Genomic DNA, 21,002 nt, shown 5'->3' on the forward strand with positions numbered 1-21,002 from the left:
TGGCTCTGTACTCTTTGCACCTTCCTTTCAGGGTTTTATAGACACGGATAAGATTTCTTTGAGACTTCTCTTCTCTAGGCTGAACGGTCCCAGCTCTTTCATCCTTTCCTCCTAGGACAGATGCTCCACACCTTCATCATTTTTATGGCCCCCCGTTGGACTCTCAGTAGCTCCATGTCTCTCTTGTACTCTTTTGTGGAGCCTAGAGCTGGACATAGTACTCTGCGGGTTGGCATCACCAACACTTGATTAGAAGGGAGGGATCACTTGCCTCAAAATGCTGGCAATTTGTTGTGTAATGAAGCCCAGGATACCACTAGCTTTCCTAGTAGCAAAGTCACACTGACGGCTCGTGTTCAACTCGATGTCCACAAGGCCCACTATGTCCATTTCTGTTGAACTGCTTTCCAGCTGTGCAGTCCTCAGTATGGCCTAGCATCTGGGGTTGTTCTTCCCCAGCTGCAGGACTCTTTGCTTCCCCTTGTTGAACTTCATGAGGTTCCTGCCACCTCATTTGTCCAGCCTGTCCCCTCTAGATGATCCTCAGCATGACTCTCTGTAATATCAGCTGCGCCTCACAGTATTGTGTCAGCAGAACTTCTGCTTTTGTGTCAGCAAACTTGATGAAAGTACAATCTGACCTATCATCCAGATCATTAATGAAGACGGTGAACAAGACTAGATCAAGAATTGACCCCAAACGTACATCACTTGCTTCTGGCCTCCAACCAACTTTGCAACACTGATCACCACTGTCTGGGCCCAACTGTTCAACCAGTTTTTAACCCACCTCACTGACTGCTTGTCCTGCCCATACATCAACAGCTTCTCATAGCAACTCATTACACAACATTCTCTTAACCTTTGTCTGAAACTAGTTGTCTACCTTTGCAAAACGAAATCTTTAGTCACAAGTTTGTTTAAAATGTATATTCACATTTTATCTATTTCCCATGAATGTTGAAGCACAGTGTGTAAATCAAGCTTAGAAGGTTAAGTAGCTTCAGGCTTCTTTATGAGCTATTATTAACTTCATTATTTATGAATCTCTCTCTTTGTTGTAATTTTCTTCTGCTTAAGGTTATTGAACTGTAACTTCCTATCGGAGCATCTCTAATTAGACCAGCATTCCCCATTTTCATTAGAAAGCACAGTGAAGGAGAAAGTACCATTACCATCTGACTTTCTTCTGCTTTTACACAATACCACTACAAATGATTATGCTCAGTGGGACTCAGGCCTACAAATGCTTTTGTGAATTAGGACAAAATGGTTGATGTTAATTTCTGTGCTTATCACCATTTTTGGCAGGAGGAAGCTTTCTTTTTCAAGTAAAAATGGATGAAATTTCTGTTTTCAGCAAGAAAACATGAGTCTAGCATATTGGCCATCTTCCTTTCAGATTAATCTCTCAAAGTCATTTGATTGTTCAGTTCTTACTGTGTTCTTAAAGCTTTTTCTGTAATAAATTCTCAACCTGGTGAAGCCACTTCTATATCCTGAAATTTTTAGAAGTATTTAATATGCACATCACTGGATTGGTATTTTTTGATTTAATCAGTAAATAAATGCTAACAAACAAAAATATCACAGAATACATGTCCTAGTTTGGTAAGTCAAAAGTAGTTTAGGATTTGATTCTGCCAGCTTTATCAATTATTGTGGAGCACCTTGAATCTGATACTACTTCCAAAGAGTAACACTTGAGATGAATCAGGGCAACCATTAATCAGAACAAGATGGCGACAGTGCATATAATCCTTCCCACACTCTTACCACTAGGGATTGTCATTGTCATCCAGAACATCTGGAGCAGCTAATAAAATTAACATAATGTTTGACTGATTCTTCTGTATTTGAAGACAGATAGGCAAACACATAAAATAACTTCCTCATGCACTTGTTAATTACTTGAGTCTTTTAAGGTCTTACATTTACAACTGTGTGAGGTCATTTACACCTTTGTAGGACATCAGTGGGAGTAACAGCTGGTCCATTCACATCACATTAAAAGATCAAAGTGTGAAAAACTGTACTTCAGCATATTTTGTTCATTATTGGTTCCTCTCTTTCCCTGTAGCAGTAACAGGACGTAAGGCGGCATATAAATCTCTTGCTTTCCAGAAAATGCCAGGTCGGGGAAAAGACCACTGCTTGTTAATCAGAGTACCCATCAGGACACAGAACCATAACAATAACTCCAGCCAGATAGCTTGGAAAATGCACACACTGAGTACTGTGCATCCTTGAAACAATATTTACTGTTTGTTTGTTCCTTAGCCAGAAGGGATGCTGATACATTTTCTTCTTATTAGGAGACTGCAAAATCATACCAGAGAGCTATCCCTGGGCACTGATTTTACACACGGTACTTAGGATGACACTTAGGATGATTAGCATGATTTTGAATTCATATGAGCTCTCCTCTCCACACTATTATCTGATGAGCTACTTTGGCTTGCTGAACCATGCACAGATGACTGAAAGGAGTTTGCAACCTAGGTCTCTGATCCTACAAGCCATTTCACATGGGAGATGCCTGACTTCTCGCCCAGCCTCACCATGGCTGAGAACATCTTCAAAGAAATTTACATCCATTTGTGTAGGACCATAATCAGTCACCATGCATTGCTCCTGGCATGACTTATTACAACTCAAATAGAACGCTGACCTGCACTGAGTCAGTAGCAGGCAAAGAACATTATGTAAAATAAGCCATGTTAAAAGTGATCCTTCACCTGTTCCTCGTGCTACAGAAATACCTTTGTCTCAAAAAAAACCAAAAAACGCCAAGTTCCACTCTGTCCACTGTCCTCTGCGCAAAGGGTAGAACAAAGCTTATTTACAGGAGCTCTACACGTTTAGAATCTAAAGACACAGAAAAACAGATCATTTACTCTGATCTCCTTTATATCACAAGCATTTCACCTCTGCAACTTGAAGAGAAATCACCAGTTTATTTCTGATTTAAGTAGAATGTGTTTAGCTGAAGGCTAAAAACCAGAAGGGCATCAAGCTTTGAACTGAAAACATCAAAAAAACACAGGATCCACTAATTCTCTTCCTAGTCTGCCCCAGTAATTAATCACCATGATACTGAACATAGGCAACTACTTTTCCATATGAATTTATCAGGATTCAGCTTTGAATCACACATCCCTTTTCTGCTTAATTTAAAGGTCTTCTAGTTGATATATTTTCACCCTCCACAAAAAACCCTCATTTTTGCTTCAAGTCACCCTACAATCTTCTTTTTGATAACCTAGACAAATGGAAATGTTAAGTTTCTTATTGTACGATATTTTCTCCAGATGTCTAATATGTATACTTTTTTTGCATCTTCTCCCATTTTTTATGAAAAAGCTATCAAAAATATGAACGTAAGAACTCACTGCAGTATTCTGGTGTCAGTCTCACCAGTCCACATACAGCCACAAAATCTTTGGCTTCTAATAACTGCTCCCTGTTCAAGGGCTGCATTAACCCTTTTGAGTTTATAATGCAGTAGGAACTCGCATTCAGTTGCTTTTCCTCTAAATCCTTTTTAGACTTTCCACTTCTGTGAAAGCAAATTTGCATTCATTTTCATTGTACAATATTGTACTTGCTTGAATGAAAGCATGCTTTTAATGGCTCCAGCTTGCCAAGAACTCCAGTCATATGTTTGCTTTATCCTTTTTATTACTCTGCTCCACCCAAGAAATTTTATTAGTGGATAGTCCCTATTTATGTTTAGATAATTAGTAAAAATATAAGGCACCAAACCTCAAACTGATTATTCTGACAGCAATTGTTGAGTTTTCATTTAAACCCAGGGACATCTAAACACTAAATACACTGCAGTTTTCAACAGTAAAATACCCCTTGTGCTTAACATTCCAGCATACTGTAGCACTGTTGGTTAATTAGAGTAAAAGGCATGCATGTTGGAAATAATATTTTTTAAAAAATATTTATTTATTAGGACAATATAACTTTTAACTTGTACCTAGTTTAGTTATCCTCAAATTTGATATGACAAAAAGCCTTAAAAACAAAGATCTTATAATGAATGAATCGACCATTAAGCTACATGCAAAATGCGATGTCATTTTTTTTCTTGGAATGAACTGCTGCTTTTGAGTAAGTTTGATTCAAATCATGCAACTCAGTTGATACCTAACCTGAGCATACAAACGAAGAGTGGGGTTTAAATGCACATGAAGTACTGAGCCAAATGCAGCATGGGATTCTGTGGAATTGCTGGATTCATTCCATCAGCATGCTTTTTACTTTCAACAGTACAAAACAGTAAGTGTCTCCCATCAGTTAGTGACCGCTCTCTTAACAGCAGTGAGCAACAAGCCATTCAGCGCTTGGATGACAGCACACAAGGAAAAATCCGCTGTGAGGTGAGCTTAGCATTCAGTTAGTAGACAGAACTTGACTGGATGAAGTACTGTTTTGGTAGGTCAATTTCACAATCACCTTTAATGACCATGGAGCTGGAAAAGATGCCCAAATATTTAGCATCTTTGACAGATCCAAGTATAACTAAAAAGACCAGAAACTCTCACCCCAAGCTCATTTCAGCACTTATTTAATGAAAATCTGAACACCCTTCTCTATCAGTCTTCAGATGAGCTCTCATTGGCCTACATACAGCTAATCCTAGGAATGTGAACCATGAATAAAGCACTAAACCCTTAGGAAATTTGTTGAAATAAACAAAATACCCATAGACTCGATTTTCAAGGGCATGAAGCATCCACAGAATACATTTGAGAATACTATGCATGTCTGAAAACTGGGACATTTATTCTGTTTCTGCTGTTACACTGCTGCCTCAGCTTCCCTGCCCTTTACCTTGCCTATAGCATCAAAGTATTTTTAAATGTGTTTTCTACAGTCAGGTACTGTGAATTCATTAAAAGCAGTATGTTAAAGTACTTTTAAGGAAAATGGATCTGTTAGCTCTTAACACTCTTCAAAGCATTAAGTCTCAAGCAAAGCTAATTTTTATAACCACAACAGCTAGTTTGTCATCTTGCTAGCAATAACAGAAAATAAATCTGCTAGATAAAGCTGTCTGCTTGTGCAAACTGGTGAAGATTAAGTGGTACAAATGCTTTCTGAGTTCTGTTCAGCCTTCCACAGCATGAATCACAGAATGGCTTGGGTTGGAAGGGACCTTAAAGATTATCTAGTTTGAGCCCCCTGCCATGGGCAGAGTTGCCAACCACTAAGTCAGGCGCCAGATCAGGTTGCTCAGGGCTCCATCCAACCAGGATTCGAACACCCCCAGGAATGGGGCAACCACAACTTATCTTGGCAACCTGTGAAAATGAATATCAAATACAACACCTGCTTGGTTGCTTTGCCTGTCACCTTCCCTGAGGAGACAACAAGGCAAAACGCACTTTACTCTGAGAAAAGCTGCACTCACCCGATCTTCTTCTTCTCTGACATCTGGCATGGTGCTGATACAGAGGCTGACCGCAGTGATGGCAACAAAAGAGATTGAAATACAAGCAAAGATCTTCCCTGGGATCCCTGAGTGGGGGTTCTCCACCATATCCCTGAGATTTCTCATGCACAAACTCAACCAGTTATTGTCCTGGAAGGCACATTGAGTAGTTTCACTAAACATCATCTCCCCTTCATACATCCTGGCTTCAGCTGCCTCCTCCTCTTTCTGTTGCAATCTCTTTTTACAGCACCACTCCAGGTGGTCCTCTTCTATCCCCCAGTACACAAGCTCCTCCTGAAAAGAAAGAGCACACATCTCCCTGAGAAGTCGCAGCTTCCCAGCTGTCAAGAAAGTCATGATCGTCCTGAAGGCACTAGGATTACGGTCAAAAAAAAATTCATTGCAGCTAACATCATAGTCATCACAGATGTTCATGATCTCATCATAATTGTTGCAAGACTTTAGCTTCCCAAGCCTGGTCAAAGGGCAGTTCTCCAAGGTGGTCCATGGAATTCTGTATTTAATACCACCTACATTGATGATCACAAACCTGGTCCGGTCATCCAGGTGCGCTAAGTAGCATAGGTCTTCATCAGGGTGCAAAAGTTTGGCTTTTCTGTAGAAAAATCCTTTCTTGGTTTGCACTTCACACAAGTTTTCCAACTTATTGAAGGAGTAGGAGCTGAACGCAGGATCTCCATTCCCAGTGAGTAATGCCATTTCTTGACACATCTGTTGAGGTCATTGGGAGGCTACTCAAAGAAAGGCATCTGGACCTTGATTGGAGAGTCTGTCTGTGAAACAAAATTTTTAAACAGCAAAAAAATGAGGGCTTTGCTAGAGAAAAAACTATCTCAAGGAACTTTTCTCCATGACATTACTTTTTACCCTATTATCTTAGAACTATACTTGCTCTATACACACTGGAAAGTAAGAACTTAAACCGCAGTAAGAATGGAAGCCATGTCTGTACTTCTAGAGAGTTTAGTCAGTGAATGATTGGAAAAAAAACAGTGTATTATCATTTTCAGAAATGTGTTTTCTAGAGGTTCAAGCAGTATCTGTTAAGGGAAGAGAAACCAGGACTTTTAGATAAATGGCAATTTTCATTTTAGCAACTTAAAAAAGAAACTTAGTTGCAAACTATTTTTATTATTTTGGTCCATCTATTTATTTATTACAAAAATGTCTGAAGCATGAGGATAAAGTGTATGCCTACAGTACAATCAGAAATATGATTGCAGTAATGCTAGTAATTCCTATTTAAAATTCACCAGCCTTAGGTATCAACTGCAGTGAATACGTTGGAGTTGAGAATCTGCAGCCAGCACCCAAATCAGCTTGGGTGCTTAAGTGCAAAGCATGTACCATCGAGATTCATCTGCCACTGGTAGCCCTATAAAGTGGATTAAAAGCTGTATTGGGCATATCTACCAGAACAGTCCCACCTCTAAAAAGAAGAAAAGCTGCACTCTCAATGTTGAGGTAACTGCCATAAGGTCTAATAACATTTCCTGCACAGAGGTGCACATCCCAGCTGTGAGTGAGGTGGCAATCTGGAACAGAAATGCTCGGGGATCATGGGTGCTGCCTGAGCTTCTGGGGTGTTTTTGACTGATGGAGGTGGAAAGGGTGCCCTGCAGCCTGGCAGCAGCTCCAAAATGGGAGACTGGACCTCACAACGAAGCAGAGCTGGAAGAAACCCACCTGCTGCTCTTAATTCCGGATAATGCAGAATCCAACTGATCACATTTGGCTATAGGTTGGTGTAAGGTGTTGACTGTTCTGCCCTCTTCCTGACAGACATTTCTGAACAAACAACTGGGATGAAATCATCTAGATTTTCCCCACTGGTCTCAGTGGGGGATAACATGCTGGAAAGGAACTCTGAGGAGAAGGACTTAGGTGTTGTGGTGGATATTAGGTTGGCCAAGAAGAACAATGATATTTTGGGTGCATGAAGAAGAGTGTGGCCAGCAGGTCAAGGGAGGTGATCCTCCTCATCTCCTCTGCCCTGGTGAGGACACATCTGGAGTATTGTGTTTAGTTCTGGGCTCCTCAGTTCAAAAAAGACAGGGAACTTCTAGAGAAAGTCCAGTGGAGGGCCGCTACAATGATCGAGGGTCTGAAACACATCCCATACAAGGAAGGGCTGAGAGATCTGGGACTCTTCAGCTTGGAAAAGGGAAGACAGGGGATCTCATCACTAGTTATAAATATCTAAAGCACAGGAGTCAAGTCGATGGGGCCAAGCTGTTTTCGGTGACATGCAGCAATAGAACAAGGGGCACTGGGTAGAAACTGCATCACAGGAAGTTCCATACAAACATGTGGAAGAACTTCTTACTGTGAGTGATGGAGCTCTGGAACTAGCTGCTCAGAGATGCGGAGTCTCCTTCTCTGGAGATACTTAACATCTACCTGGATGCTTTCCTGTGCAACCTACTGTAGGGAACCTGCTTTAGCAGGGGGGCTGGACTTGATCCCCAGTGGCCACTGCCAACCCCAACAATTCTGTGTTTCTGTGTGACTCTGTAACCTCAAAAGGATGGCAGAAAGAAAGAGGCTGGGAACAGGACTTTACCATACTTTCCTTCTCAGGTACAAGACGAGAGGGAAACTGGAAGCTTTTTAATGTAAGGCAAAAGATTCTCCTTGCAAGAAGCTTTGCTCAGGGGGCTAAGTAGTCTAATCCACTGTTGCACTCTGCCTTATCAAATTAAGCACTATGTGTAACTCTAGGATTCAGTTTGTGCTTTCTGCTTGCCCCTCCTTTACCACATCACAATCCACAGATCTGAACATTTTTTTTCACCTGCTATGTTGCTTCCTCACCTTTAAAAAAGCTCTCCACCCAAGTTCTCCACAGCTCTTTCTCCAAAACAATAATAGGATATCTTGAAATGCTACTGTGTAATTGCATGTAAAGTAAGTAGGAAACAAGAAATCGGTGTCAGTGTTAAGACTCTATGTAAAAGACTGGACAGAGAATAGATGCAGTGACGCTGAACAATCTTAAGCAGAGAATGTGGAAAACTTGCAAGCTGAAAAAAAAATAAAGTATGAAGGATGGCTTCATCCTGATGAGAGGATGGTAACCATGAGGCAGTAATTCCATAGTTTAGAAGCAACATTCTCTAATTCCCTTTGAGTCTCATATTTCAGACTGCAGAGAATACTGAACAACTGGATGCTAGGAAAAAAATAGAGCACACATTAGAATACAGTGACAGAGAAGCATCTCCCTTAATCCATAATCAACTCATTACATCTCAGTTCATTAGACTTAATCAAAACAATATCCAACAAGTAGCGAATGCTTGCTACTCAAGGCCATGAGTCACCCTCTATATATTACAACCACGCAGCAATAGCAGTGGTGCTCCTCCTTCTATGTTTCACTGAAGACAGACATTAAATTTTAGAATGGCATTTGTGTTGAATAGTTGAAAAAAGTTGAAGAAAGGCTGGGTTACATACAAAAAAGTATGCTCTAACACCAACATATACTTCCTGTCAATGTTAAAATTTCAGAAGAGTTAATGATGCCAAAATGCCTCTAGTTTCATTTGGGTCAAAAGATGTTGTTCAGATATCCAATAATGAACAACAGACCAAAGCTCATTCCTCTGACTAAGCGCCAGTAAAGAACAAGTAGAAGCAACATGTATTCTGAGAAATGGGTGCTTTTATAGCGCAGGCTTGAGTGCAGCTGGGACTGCAAATACCGTTACTGTCATAATGAGAGTGGATTGTCAGTGCCGCATTTGCTTTAAGGATTTAGTCTCTTGTTGCTTTTTGTCAGTAAGATAAAATATTCATCACCACTACTCCAGGCACTGTGCTTTTGTTTTCATGCCTTGCCTGTTACACAAGTCAACATTTAAAAACTAATTTACATTGTTTTGACATCAAGACCAGGATTTGCTTTTCTCCTCTCCTCCACGTAGCAGGTTGTTGCATAAAGGAACCAGATACATTTCATAAAAATATTTGGAATGTAATCTTTTATCTGTTTCTTATTTCTTCCAAGAAGCAGCTAACTGAATGTGAAAACCTGGAAGCATATTTTTTATTACAAAATCTCTGACTTACAGATGGTTAACTTTTTATTTGTGAATACATGGAGGGTACTCCAAAAGCAATGCCTCCCATTTATTTCCATAGAAACTACAACAGATATAAAGAGTGCAACAACACTATTTGACAAAGCAAATTCTCAGTAAAACATCCCATTTAAGATTAACTTTAAAAGCCAATACATCCAGAAATTATACTACATTATAATCCATTTGGCATTTATACTGTTTGATCAGACACACGGATGCAGAAAGAACTATTAAAATACTATTAAAATGGAATAAGCTGTCCTGCGCAGTGACACATGGCAGAATTTGACTTGGTATTTCTTGTTCATCATTTTTAAATGCTGTGGAAGAAATGCTATATGAATGTTTCAGTTACACGATCTCATACACAGGGTGGGTTATAAAAACTGTGGATTCTTTTCTTTTTAAAGCAGAGTCAAACAATTTTTGTACACTAAGAAATAATTACCTTGGTCTCTGTATGTGTGCAAGTGTGTGTCTTCACACAGACACAAGTTTAGTCAAACTCTATGAACAGCATACTGCTGAGAACTTTAAAATACAGGTATTTCTCACTGAAGTATTTAAATAAATGCCCAAAGCATGCAACTGCATCCTATTCCCTTTTTCTTTATTTTCTCAATGGAGAAGGGGCTATTTCCCTACTTATGGCCTTTTCACCTTGCCTGCTCTCATCAACTTTCTTCTCACAAAGATTCTTCAGCATCCTGTTTTATCAGCATTTTTGCATCTAAGTCACATATGGCTTTGCATGTGTCTTCATTGGTCACAAACTGCCTTGGAATAAGAATGAAAAGGGGGCAAAAGCACCTTTGCCAACAGAACAGGCAGCCTGATGAGGAGAACTTTAAACTTGTGATAAAAGGGAAAAGAGTCAAAGGAAGAAGTTGTGGGTACAGGTTAATGGAGCCTTGAGAGACCTTATGATCAGCAGAAGAGGGCTGAACCGTGATCAACCTTGAGCATACGCACATAAATAAGAGTACCATGGGCAGAGTGCTCTACCTGTTCTGGGAAATCATCATGACTACGTGCCTCTGAAGTGCCTGTAAAATAATGCATACAGCCTGGGAAGCAAACAGGAGGAATTAAAAGTCTGTGTGCAGTTTTGCAGAGCTATGATCTCATTCAAATTACAGGGAGGGGTGTGATAGCTCTTGCAACTGGAGTGCCGAGATGACTGCATACAGGCTCTTCAAGAAGGACAGACTAGGATGAGAAGGAATGGGAGCTGCCCTGCATGTCAGAGAGCAGGGGGAATGCATGGTGCTCTGCCTAGGCATGGCAATGAGCCAGATGAGCTTAGAAGTCAGGGCTGGTAGGCCAACCACTGTAGATAACAATGTTGAGGTGTTTGCTAGAGACAGAAGTAGATGAGGCCTTCTTCAGACAGCTCAAATAAGCACTGTCCTCTTGGGGGAATGTTAACTACCCAGATATCTACTAGAGGAGCAATACAGTAGGGTACAAGCAACCAGGAAGTTTCTAGAGTGTGTTGATGTCTTCTTCACACAGGAAATTGAAGAGCCAGTGAGGGAAGGTGCTCTGCTGGGCCTCATTTCTGTAAGCAAGGAAGAACTAGTTGGAGTTGTGAATACTGGGTGACCATAAGATGGGGGAACTCAAAATCCTGTGAGCAGAGGGAACAAGACATACAGCAGGATCACAGCTCTGTGCTTCAGGAGAGCAGAATTTGGCCTGTTCAGGGTACTGCTTCGAAGAATCCTAAGGGCAGCAATCCTAGAGAGAAGAAAGGTCCAAAACAGGTCACTTTATAAGTATCATCTCCTCCAAGCTCAGAAATGGCCTATGCTGGAAGTAAGTGAGGTGAGTACACTTGTAACAGACGACATTGTGAAGACAGAGTTAGTGAACAAGGCTTTGCTTCAGTCTTTACAGCTAAGATTGGCCCTCAGGAATCCCAGACCTTGGAAGTAAGAGAAAGAGTATGGGGAAGGGAAGACTTCCCCTTGGTCAAGGATGATCAAGTTAGAGACTGTCTAGGCAAACCTGACAGACACAAATCCATGGGCCCCAATAGGATACACTCATGAGTGCTGGGAGAGCCAGCAGAAGCAACTGCGGAACCGCTCTCGATTGTCTCTGTAAGATCACAGAAAGTGGGAGAGGTGCCTGAGGACTGGAGGAAATTCAGGGTCACTCCAGTCTTCAAAAAGGCAAGAAAGAGGACCCAGAAAACTACAGGCCAGTCAGCCTCACCCCCATCCTTTGGAAGGTGATCAAACGATTTATCTTGGATGCCATCTCCAAGCAAGTGGAAGAAAAGATGGTTATCAGGAGCAGTCAGCAAGGATACACCAAGAAATCATGCTTGACCAATCTGGTAGCCTTCTCTGATGTTATCACCAGCTGGGTAGACAAGGGGAGAGCAGTGGATGTTGTGTACCTTGACTTCAGCAAGGCTTTTGACACTGTCTCCAATATCATCCTCATAGGTAAGCTTAAGAAGAGTGGGATAGATGAGTGCACAATGAACTGTACTGAGAACTAGCTGACCAGCAGAGCTCAGAGGGTTGTGTTCAGTGGTGCAGAGTCTATTTGGAGGCCAGTAGCTAGCAATGTTCCCCATGGGTCAGTTCTGGGCCCGGGTTTGTTCAACATCTGCATCAGTGACATAGCTCAAGGGATAGAGTCCACTCTCAGCAAGTTTGCAGATGATACAAAGCTGGGAGGAGTGGCTGACACACCAGAACACTGGCCAATGGTATCCTGATGTGCATTAAAAAGTTTGGCCTGCAGGTCAAGGGATGTTATCCACCTCGTGTCCTCTGCCCTGATGAGGCCTTATCTGGAGAACTGTGTCCAGTTCTGGGCTCCTCAGTTCAAAAAAGACAGGGAACTACTGGAGAGAGTCCAGCAGGGGGCTATGGGGATGATTAGGGACCTGGTGTCTCCTTCTCTGAAGATACTTAGACATGCCTGGATGCATTCCTGTGCAGCCTACTCTAGGGAGCGTTCTTTGCTGGGGGTTTGGACTCATCTCCAGAGTTCCCTTCCAACCCTGTGATTCTGTGATACTTATAAAAATTACAGATATGGAGAATCTTTTGTTGCTTCCAAGAAATTGGAAAAAACAAACAAAAGGTAGTGTTCCCTTCTGTCCTGCTGCTGGGAGACTAGGAACCAGGCAGAAGGAGGAAAACAGACCAGTTAAATGAATGGCTGCATGTATGGTATTGCGCTTAGGGCTTTGGGTTCTGTGATCTAAGATACACCTTCAGTAGGCTGAGCATGCTGACGTGGGATGGGACACAACTGACCAGGAGGGGCAAGAATATACTGAGCAGCAAGCTGGCGGGGCTCATCACCAGTGCTTTAAAATAGATTTGATGAGGAAAGGGAGTGTACTGCTGAGTGAGAGAGAACAGCCTGGCAATACTGTCATTTGAGGAAGCAGCAGAGGAAAATGTCAGATTTGTCCTGGCGAATTTTAGGAGTTCTTTTTCAAGGAGGTAACGTGGCTGATAGTGTAGCTGAAGTGCCTCTACACCAATGCACAAAGCATGGGAAATGAGCAGGGGAAGATGAAAACTGTTGTGCTATTAGAAAACTATGACTTAAGAGACAAGAGGCAACAGACAAAAACTGTAACACAGGAAGTTCCATACACATATGAGGAAGAACTTCTTAATTGTAATAGGGACGGAGCACTGGAACAGGCTGTCCAGAGTTTGCAGAGTCTCCTCTGAAGATATTCAAGATCCGCCTGGACACTTACCTGTGCAATCTACTCTAGGGAAGCTGCTTTGTCAAGGAAATTGGACTCGATGATCTCTAGAGGTCCCTTCCTACTCCTACAATTCTGTGATTCTGAGATTCTGTTTGTATCAGCTGCAGAATAAAGATGAGAGAAAATATTGGCCTTCTACTGAATGGCACAGGGAGCATACTGGCAATGGAAACAGCCAAGTTATCTAATTCCATCTGCTTTAGTCTTTACTGTTAAGACTTGCCCACAGGAATCCCAAGCTGTCAAGACCAAAGAGAAAGTATGAACATGGAAAATGAACCCTTTGTGAAGAAATATCCAGCTAGGAAACACTTGAATGTATTGGACATACTCATGCCTATTGGGCCTAACAGCATAGAATCACAAGTGCCAAATGAGATGGCTGATGTCACTGTTAGGCCACCCTTGAAAATCTTTCAATCAAGAGACAGCCCTGAGTACTGGAAGAAAGTAGATGTCACTCCTATCTTCAAGAGGGGCATCATGGTGGATCAGAGAAACTACAGGCCAGTCAGCCTCACCTTGATCCCCAGAAATGTGATGGAGCAAATAATCTTGGAAGCCATTGGAACACACGAAGAAGGTGATTAGGAGCAGACCGCAAGGATTTACGAAGAGGGAAATCTGTCTGATGAACCTAATAACTTTCACACAAACTAGATTAAGTGGATGGTGAAGTGAACTGAAAACTGTTTGAACTGCTGAGCTCAAAGGGTAGTGACTGATGGCAAAAAGTACAACTTGAATGCAGTCACTAGTGATGTCCAGTCCTTTTTGATATCTTCATTAATGACCCTGGATGATGAGATAGATTACATGCTCACTTATTTTGCAGACAAAATGAAATCAGGAGTAGCTGCTGAGGTATCAGATGGTTGCACTCAGAGAGGCCTGGGCATGATGGAGGAATGGGCTGACAGTGGCTACATTTCCCATTTGTTGAACTTCAAGAAAAGTCCTGCCCCTGGGAAAGAATAACCCCATACACCTATACAAGTAGGGCGCCAAGCAGCTGGAAAGCATAAAAGGAAATGGAGGTCCTGTTGAATACAAACTGGCCAAGACCCAGCAGCATACCCTTGCAGCATCCTCAGCTGTGTTAGGAAGACTGTTGCCAGCAGGTTGAGAGAGGTAAGATACTGGTGAGATATGTCTGGAGTGATGTTCAGTTCTGGCCTCCCCGGTATAAGAGAGACTTGGATGTCCTGGAGCAAGACCACCAAAGGGCCATGAAATGATTAAAGGCTAAGAGCATCTAACATAGGATAAAAGACTAAGAGAGCTGCAACTGTTCAGGTTGAAGAAGAGAAGGTTCAGGTTGATCTTATCTGTGCGTAAGTACATGATGGGAAGCAGTAAAGATGGTGGAGTCAGACTCTTTCAGTCATGTCTAGTGAAAGGACAAGAGGCAAAAACAGAAATATAGGAAATGGTTGTTATTTCCTGTATTTTTCTTAAGCCTAAGAAGAAACTGGTGCTGTGAGGGCTGCCAAGAGAGGTTGTGTAGTCCCTTCCTTGGGGATACTCAAAATAATCTGGATACAATCTCCAGCTGACCCGTCTTTGAGCAGTAGGGGTCAAACTAAATGAAATCGAGAGGTCCCTTCCTATCTCAGGTATTCTGTGATTTTGCGAACACTCTATTTTTAACCTCTGCTGTAAGTTACAAAGTTCTGAAGGTCTGCACTCATACTATGGAAGCAAAAGGAAACCATAAGGCTTTTTAGTAATTAATGTTTTAAAATTTTCCATGTGAAATGAAACACACTTTGACAGAGCGTAGGCTACTGTGTCATAATTTAAAGTCATATACATGAAACATAGATTAGGGTGAACGCAAAATGTTTTCTCTCAAGTCCAAGGAGAGTTGATTCAGTGAATCCATCCTTCAGTGCTCAGCCATTTTCAGTCAGAAACATGTTGGAAGCTGACACTGCTGCCTACTACCAAAGCAAATCCCACAACTTACTGTGATATCATGTATAATTTACAATATACACAATTATTTTAGTAGTAAAACTTACACATGCAATTGACCTTACATTTGGTGCCTTTAGAGTTAACACGTTAAACATTCAGGAGATCCACTTCACTCTTGTACTTACTACATTTTGGTAGAACCTGGAGTTCCTCCCAGGCACAGTGGAAACATGAAGAGACAACAGCACCTGCCCCAGAGGCTTAGAGAATACAGAACAAATGGGATGCAATACAGAAATTTAAAAAAGAAAAGAAAATGAGACAACTAGCATATGGAAACAATAAAACAGACACATCTTAGCAAAAAGAGGCCTTCTAATTCAGTGGATTAGCTTCTGAGTTTGTTCTCATTGAATATTTTTGCATGGTCTGATACTTTTCTATGACGAGAGGATTTATGAAAGCTGCATTAGGCTACTTTGGGCAAGAGTGTTATGTCTACATTCAAATTCCCTTGCTAAAGTAACTGTTCTACGTGTGTTCAAGCAGATCAAACAAAACACACCAAGATATATGCAGTAAGGTCAATAGGAGACTGTGACTTGGACACAAAATTGGGAAGAAGTCAACCACAGCAATACAGATCCAAGTCTTTCAACTTCAGCTCTCCACTCTATGCTAAAGCATCGTTATACAGCAAGGACAGTACCTGTCTCACATTTCTCTGCAAGTTTTTGTTTCAAGTTTTCTAAGCAAGAAAAACCTTACTGCACATTTGTACCCCTCCAAGTACAATGGGGGTCTGAACTGTGCCTGCTGCTTTCCTACTTTTATGTCACAAAAAGTGTTGTTTCATAAGGAATAAAAGTGGGATGGTAACATCAGAAGCAGTTAAAGCATTCTTCTGAAAACTTTCTGAAGTAGAGGCATCAGTGCTAAAAGGAGTTTTTGAACAAATCTAGATCTCAAAAATCACAAAGACATTTACATTACCATATGCGTCGCTGGCTTTACTCTCAAAACATTCAAGAGAAAAAAAACACAAATGAAAATTAGCACAGAGTAGAATTACTATAAACTATTACAGGGTATATCACAGGGGAAACAGGAAAATTTCACACAGGGTATTTTCCATGTAACTCAAAAGAGTTGAATTTTTCATATTTTTGTATTTATTGTCAATAAACTTTAATATCCGTAACTTCCCAAACCCTCTTAGAACAGGCAGTTGTCCAAGAAGTCGAACTTTTGAACTTTTTTTTTTTTTTTTTTTGATTTATCAGAGTTACTGAAGACAGGGAGACAGTCTTACAGACCTAACTGAATGTACTCATCTAATAGATAAAGATAGGCTCCTTGTGTAGTACTGGAGCAGAATAGCTAAGGTAGGCTTCTCCAGAGTAATATGGGGCTATGGTGGGAGGCTGCATCAGGTAACCCAAAAACAAAAAAAAAATGACAACAAAACAGGAAGTATCACAGCAAAGTTCAGTATAAGATGGACATTGTTTGCATACCATGAATGCACATTTTCTTTAATAGCTTCATTAACTTAGTAGAGGCAAAAAGGAATTTTTCTTGTCTGAACACTCGCATCATAATTTTTCCACATTATGTAACTAGCTGAAACAATTCAATTTGTAAAATGAATAAATTAAATTAACTTGATTCAACTCAAAACTGACATGCATCCATAGCTATTTGTCTCCATTAGGCAGATTATGAGTTACCTAGTGCTACTGCACTTGCCAGAGCTGCATAGTGAAGGTATTACTGCCGTGAAATCTTTAAGAAATCAGGGACTTGGTCCGTCTAGCTACCTGAAAGTATGAGATCCTTACCTTTTTCTCAACAGCATAAAATAACAGTTTCTGCACTTCCACAAGCTTTCAGTGCCCTAAAACAGAATTTATTTATTGTTTCTATGAAGCTGTTTGGAACTTTCAAGTGCACAGTAGTTGGCAGTCATAGAATGGAATCATAGTATCAGAATGATTTGGGATGGAAGGGATCTTAGAGATCGTATAGTTCCAACCCCCTTCTATGAGCAGGATTGCCACCAATTAGATTATGCTGCTCATGGCCCCATCCAACCTGGCCTTGAACACCTCTAGGGATAGGGCATCCACAACTTTTCTGGACAACTTGTTCCAGTGCCTCAGTACTCTTTTAAGTAAATAATGTATTCCTAACATCTAATCTAAATCTTCCCTCTCTTAATTTAAAACCTTGTACAATCACTATCTGCCCATGTAAAAAGTTGGACTCCCTCCTGTTTATCAGTTCCCTCTTAAGTACTGAAAGGCTGCTGTAAGGTCTCCCCACAGTCTTCCCTTCTCTAGGTTGAACAACCCCAACTCTCTTTGTCTTCTTAAGGAGAGGTGCTCCAGCCCTCTGATCACCTTCGTGGTCTTCTCCCGGACCTGCATCAAGAGCTCCACATCCTTCTTGTGCTGAGGGCCTCTAGGGGCCTACAACTTACATGCAGTACTCCAGGTGGGGCCTCACGAGGGCAAAGCTATACTTTCCAGAGTCTGTTATGTCTCAGAAAAAACTTGTGCATGATTCATGAAAGTATAGAAACTCTGGCATCAGGGGACTAAAAACTGCCACTAACATAAGTCAGTGGGAAGACAAAGCATAAACAGAGGTTGGGATGGGGAGCTAGAAGATATTCTGAAGCCTCTGGGAGACACCTGACATGGGTCAGATCTGCCGCTGGGACTCTTCTGAAGCAGCCCACTCACCTCAGTGCTCCATTTTGCTGAATGTAAACTTCCTACAGAAATTATCACACCTGTCTGTCAGACACAGACCCCAGGGACTTTCAATCCACTCTTCTATGAGAGCACCCCCGATAGGCCTCTGATGGAGACATTATGAATGCTTTGTCTCAGGTATTCACTTCAGTTTCTGTATTGTGTGTCTGGATGCATATTTCCAAAATGCTTTCTCAATTTCTTATCCAGAAATGCTAGGTTTGCACTGGCTCAAGTCATGACCAGGAATAATTCCCAAGAAGACCCAAATATATTTAGGTAGAAGGATAACATGACCTGCAATGGCAAGCCCCTCACTCCTCCAAATTTTGTCTGAAAAAGCAGGGAACTTTATAATTCTTTTATAAAGTGAATAGAATCACACAACAATTCAGGTTGAAAGAGATCTCAAAAGATCACAGAGTCACAGAATTGAAAAAAAAAACAGCAACAAATGAAGACTGGAGTTAAATGTCATCCAACCACACAATGACTTGACAAAATCAAAGCTAACATCAATGGAATGCAAGGTAAATGCAAGTCCTACCATGTACCATTTTAAGCTACCCAGCTGAGAAGACAAAAAGTTTGGTAATAGCTCTTACAGCTTCTCATACCGCACGTACAGCAGTCAAGCCACTAATGTTAGGCACATACCTAACTCTTCTATAGGTATGTAGACCAGAAAAGGAAGGTTCAAAAGAGCATCACCTCCCCTAGTGAGCAACAGAGGCAGGCCCTGGAAAAAAGGTAATGTTGCATCCCATTTTTATGAAAGGAAGAAAAGATGACCCAGGGAACTATCAGCCTCACTTCTGTGCTGGGGAAGGTCATGGAGCAGATCATCCTGGAAGTTATGCTAACGCACACAGCAGAGAGGGAGGCGACATGGGACAACCAGCATGGCTTCACCAAGGACATGTCCTGCCTGACCAACCTAGAGGTCTTCTATGATTGCGAAACTGTGTCAATTGACAAGGGAAGAGTAACTGATGTAATCTATCTAGACTTCAGTAAGGCATTTGTCACAGTCCCCCACAAGATCTTTCTCTCCAAACTGGAAAGATATGGATTTGATGGGTGGACTGGTTGATGGATGAGGAACTGGTTGTGAGATCATACCCAGCAAGTGGTGGTCAATGGCTCAATGTCCAGAGATCAGTGGCAAGTGGTGTCCCTCAGGGTCAGTACTTGGACTGATGCTGTTTAATATTTTCATCAATGCCATCGACAGTGGGATCAAGTGTACCTGATGACCTGTTTGCAGATGACAGTAAGCTGTGTGTTGACATGCCTCAGGGATGGGATGCTATTCAGGGAGACCTAGACAGGCTCAAGCAGTGGGCCCAGGTGAACTTCATGAGGTTCAACAAATCCAAGTACAAGGTCTTGCACTGGGTCACGACAACCCCCACTGTCAGTACAAGCAGGGGGACAAAAAGACAGAGGATAGCCCTGCTGAAAAGGTCTTGAGGGTACTGGTGGATGGCAAGCTGGACATGAGCCATCAATGTGCCCTCACAGCCTAGAGAGCCAACCGTATCCTGGGCTGCATCAAAAGAAGCGTGGCCAATGGCTTGAGGGAGGTGATCCTGCCCCTCTACTCTGTGCTGGTGAGGCCTCACCACTGTGTCGAGATGTGGAGTCCTCAGGACAGGAGAAACATGAACCTGTTGGAGAGCATCCAGAGAAGGGCCACAAAAGTAGCCCATGGAATGGAACGTCTCCCATACGAGGAGAGGCTGAGAGAGCTGGGGCTGTTCAGCTTGGAGAAGGGAAGGCTCTGGGGAGACCTGATGGTGTCCTTTCAGTATCTAAAGGGGGGCTATTAGAAAGAAGGGGATGGGGTCTGTGGTGATAGGACAAGGGGAAATAGTTTCAAACTTGAACAGGGGAGATTTAGATTGGATATAAGGAACCAGATTTTCACAGTGAGGGTAGTGAAGCACTGGAACAGGTTGCACAGAGAGATGGTAGATGCCTTATATTTGGAGACGTTCAAGGTCGGGCTGGACCAGGCTCTGGGCAACCTGATCTAGCTGTAGATGTATCTGCTCATTGCAGGGGAGTTAGACTAGATGACCTTTGAAGGTCCCTTCCAACTAAACAATTCTGCGATTCTACAACAAGAACAGACTTGTTTCTAAATTTCAGCATTGCCCTTTAATGTAACCGAACCCCCAGGTACTAGGCTAGTGAAGTATCAAACATTTAAACTGTTTGTACACTACCAAATAATTATTTTTACCTTGAGGCCTGCATGCTCATATGCATGTACTACCTGAATCTTGTAAACATTAAAAAATACCCCTGCTTTTAGACTCTTCTGTCTCTAGAACTTATGCCTCCTCCCAATAAAACTACTCATATGCACAGGGGCATGTATTTTAGCACAATATAAATAAGATTGCAGTTTTTAGAGCTGTTGAATGAGGTGACCTTTAAACAGAGAGGAATTTGTAACTCTGCTGCAGAGCTCCAAAAAGGCTTGGTGCCACAAACCGAACATTGGGAATAATGACAAAATGCTAATATCCACTGCATAATGCAGTGAGCATTCTCTGTCCTATGCTACATGGGCAGAATTAAGGAATCTTGTCTGCCAGACATGTTTTTAAATGAGATGACTCTCCAGACCTTACCCTGTATACAAGTTACATTTTCACAATTAATACGCATCTCTATCTGAAGAGGAAGATCCCACAGCCATTCTGTATTGTGTAGTATTTACTAAGGAACATGTACATTTGCAGCTTTCAGGTGTGGTGAACTGGAAATTCTGCAACAACTTGAAATAAAAAATTAAATATGAAAATAAAATAACTAGCAAAGTATCCTTCATGCATTTATATTAATTTTAAAACATCATCCAATTTCATGGCATCTCATATTTTTCTATTCTGAATTCCTCTTAGACAAATGCCTATACTGACAACATTAACCTTCCTAAAAAAGTTGAGAGGATAAAGCCAGATGTTCTGAGTGGAAGTGTTGATGCTTTTGGTTGCTGGAAT

The 21,002-nt window shown here is 41.6% G+C and overlaps 1 protein-coding gene across 4 annotated transcripts in view; it reads right to left on the reverse strand.

The window, feature by feature from the left end:
* KCNG2 (potassium voltage-gated channel modifier subfamily G member 2) overlaps positions 1 to 21,002 on the reverse strand; it is a 65,107-nt gene that overhangs the window by 19,628 nt on the left and 24,477 nt on the right. For 3 of the 4 annotated variants that reach the window (XM_021387560.1, XM_021387561.1, XM_021387562.1), the window contains exon 2: positions 5,426 to 6,243. In XM_021387560.1, the coding sequence (XP_021243235.1) occupies positions 5,426 to 6,181 (756 nt within the window). In that variant the 5' untranslated portion in view covers positions 6,182 to 6,243. The remainder of the gene's footprint in view (positions 1 to 5,425; positions 6,244 to 21,002) is intronic. The other variant, XM_021387564.1, reaches the window with a different exon arrangement.

The sequence above is a fragment of the Numida meleagris genome, chromosome 2 (genome assembly GCF_002078875.1).
Source record: "Numida meleagris isolate 19003 breed g44 Domestic line chromosome 2, NumMel1.0, whole genome shotgun sequence".
NCBI lineage: Eukaryota > Metazoa > Chordata > Aves > Galliformes > Numididae > Numida > Numida meleagris.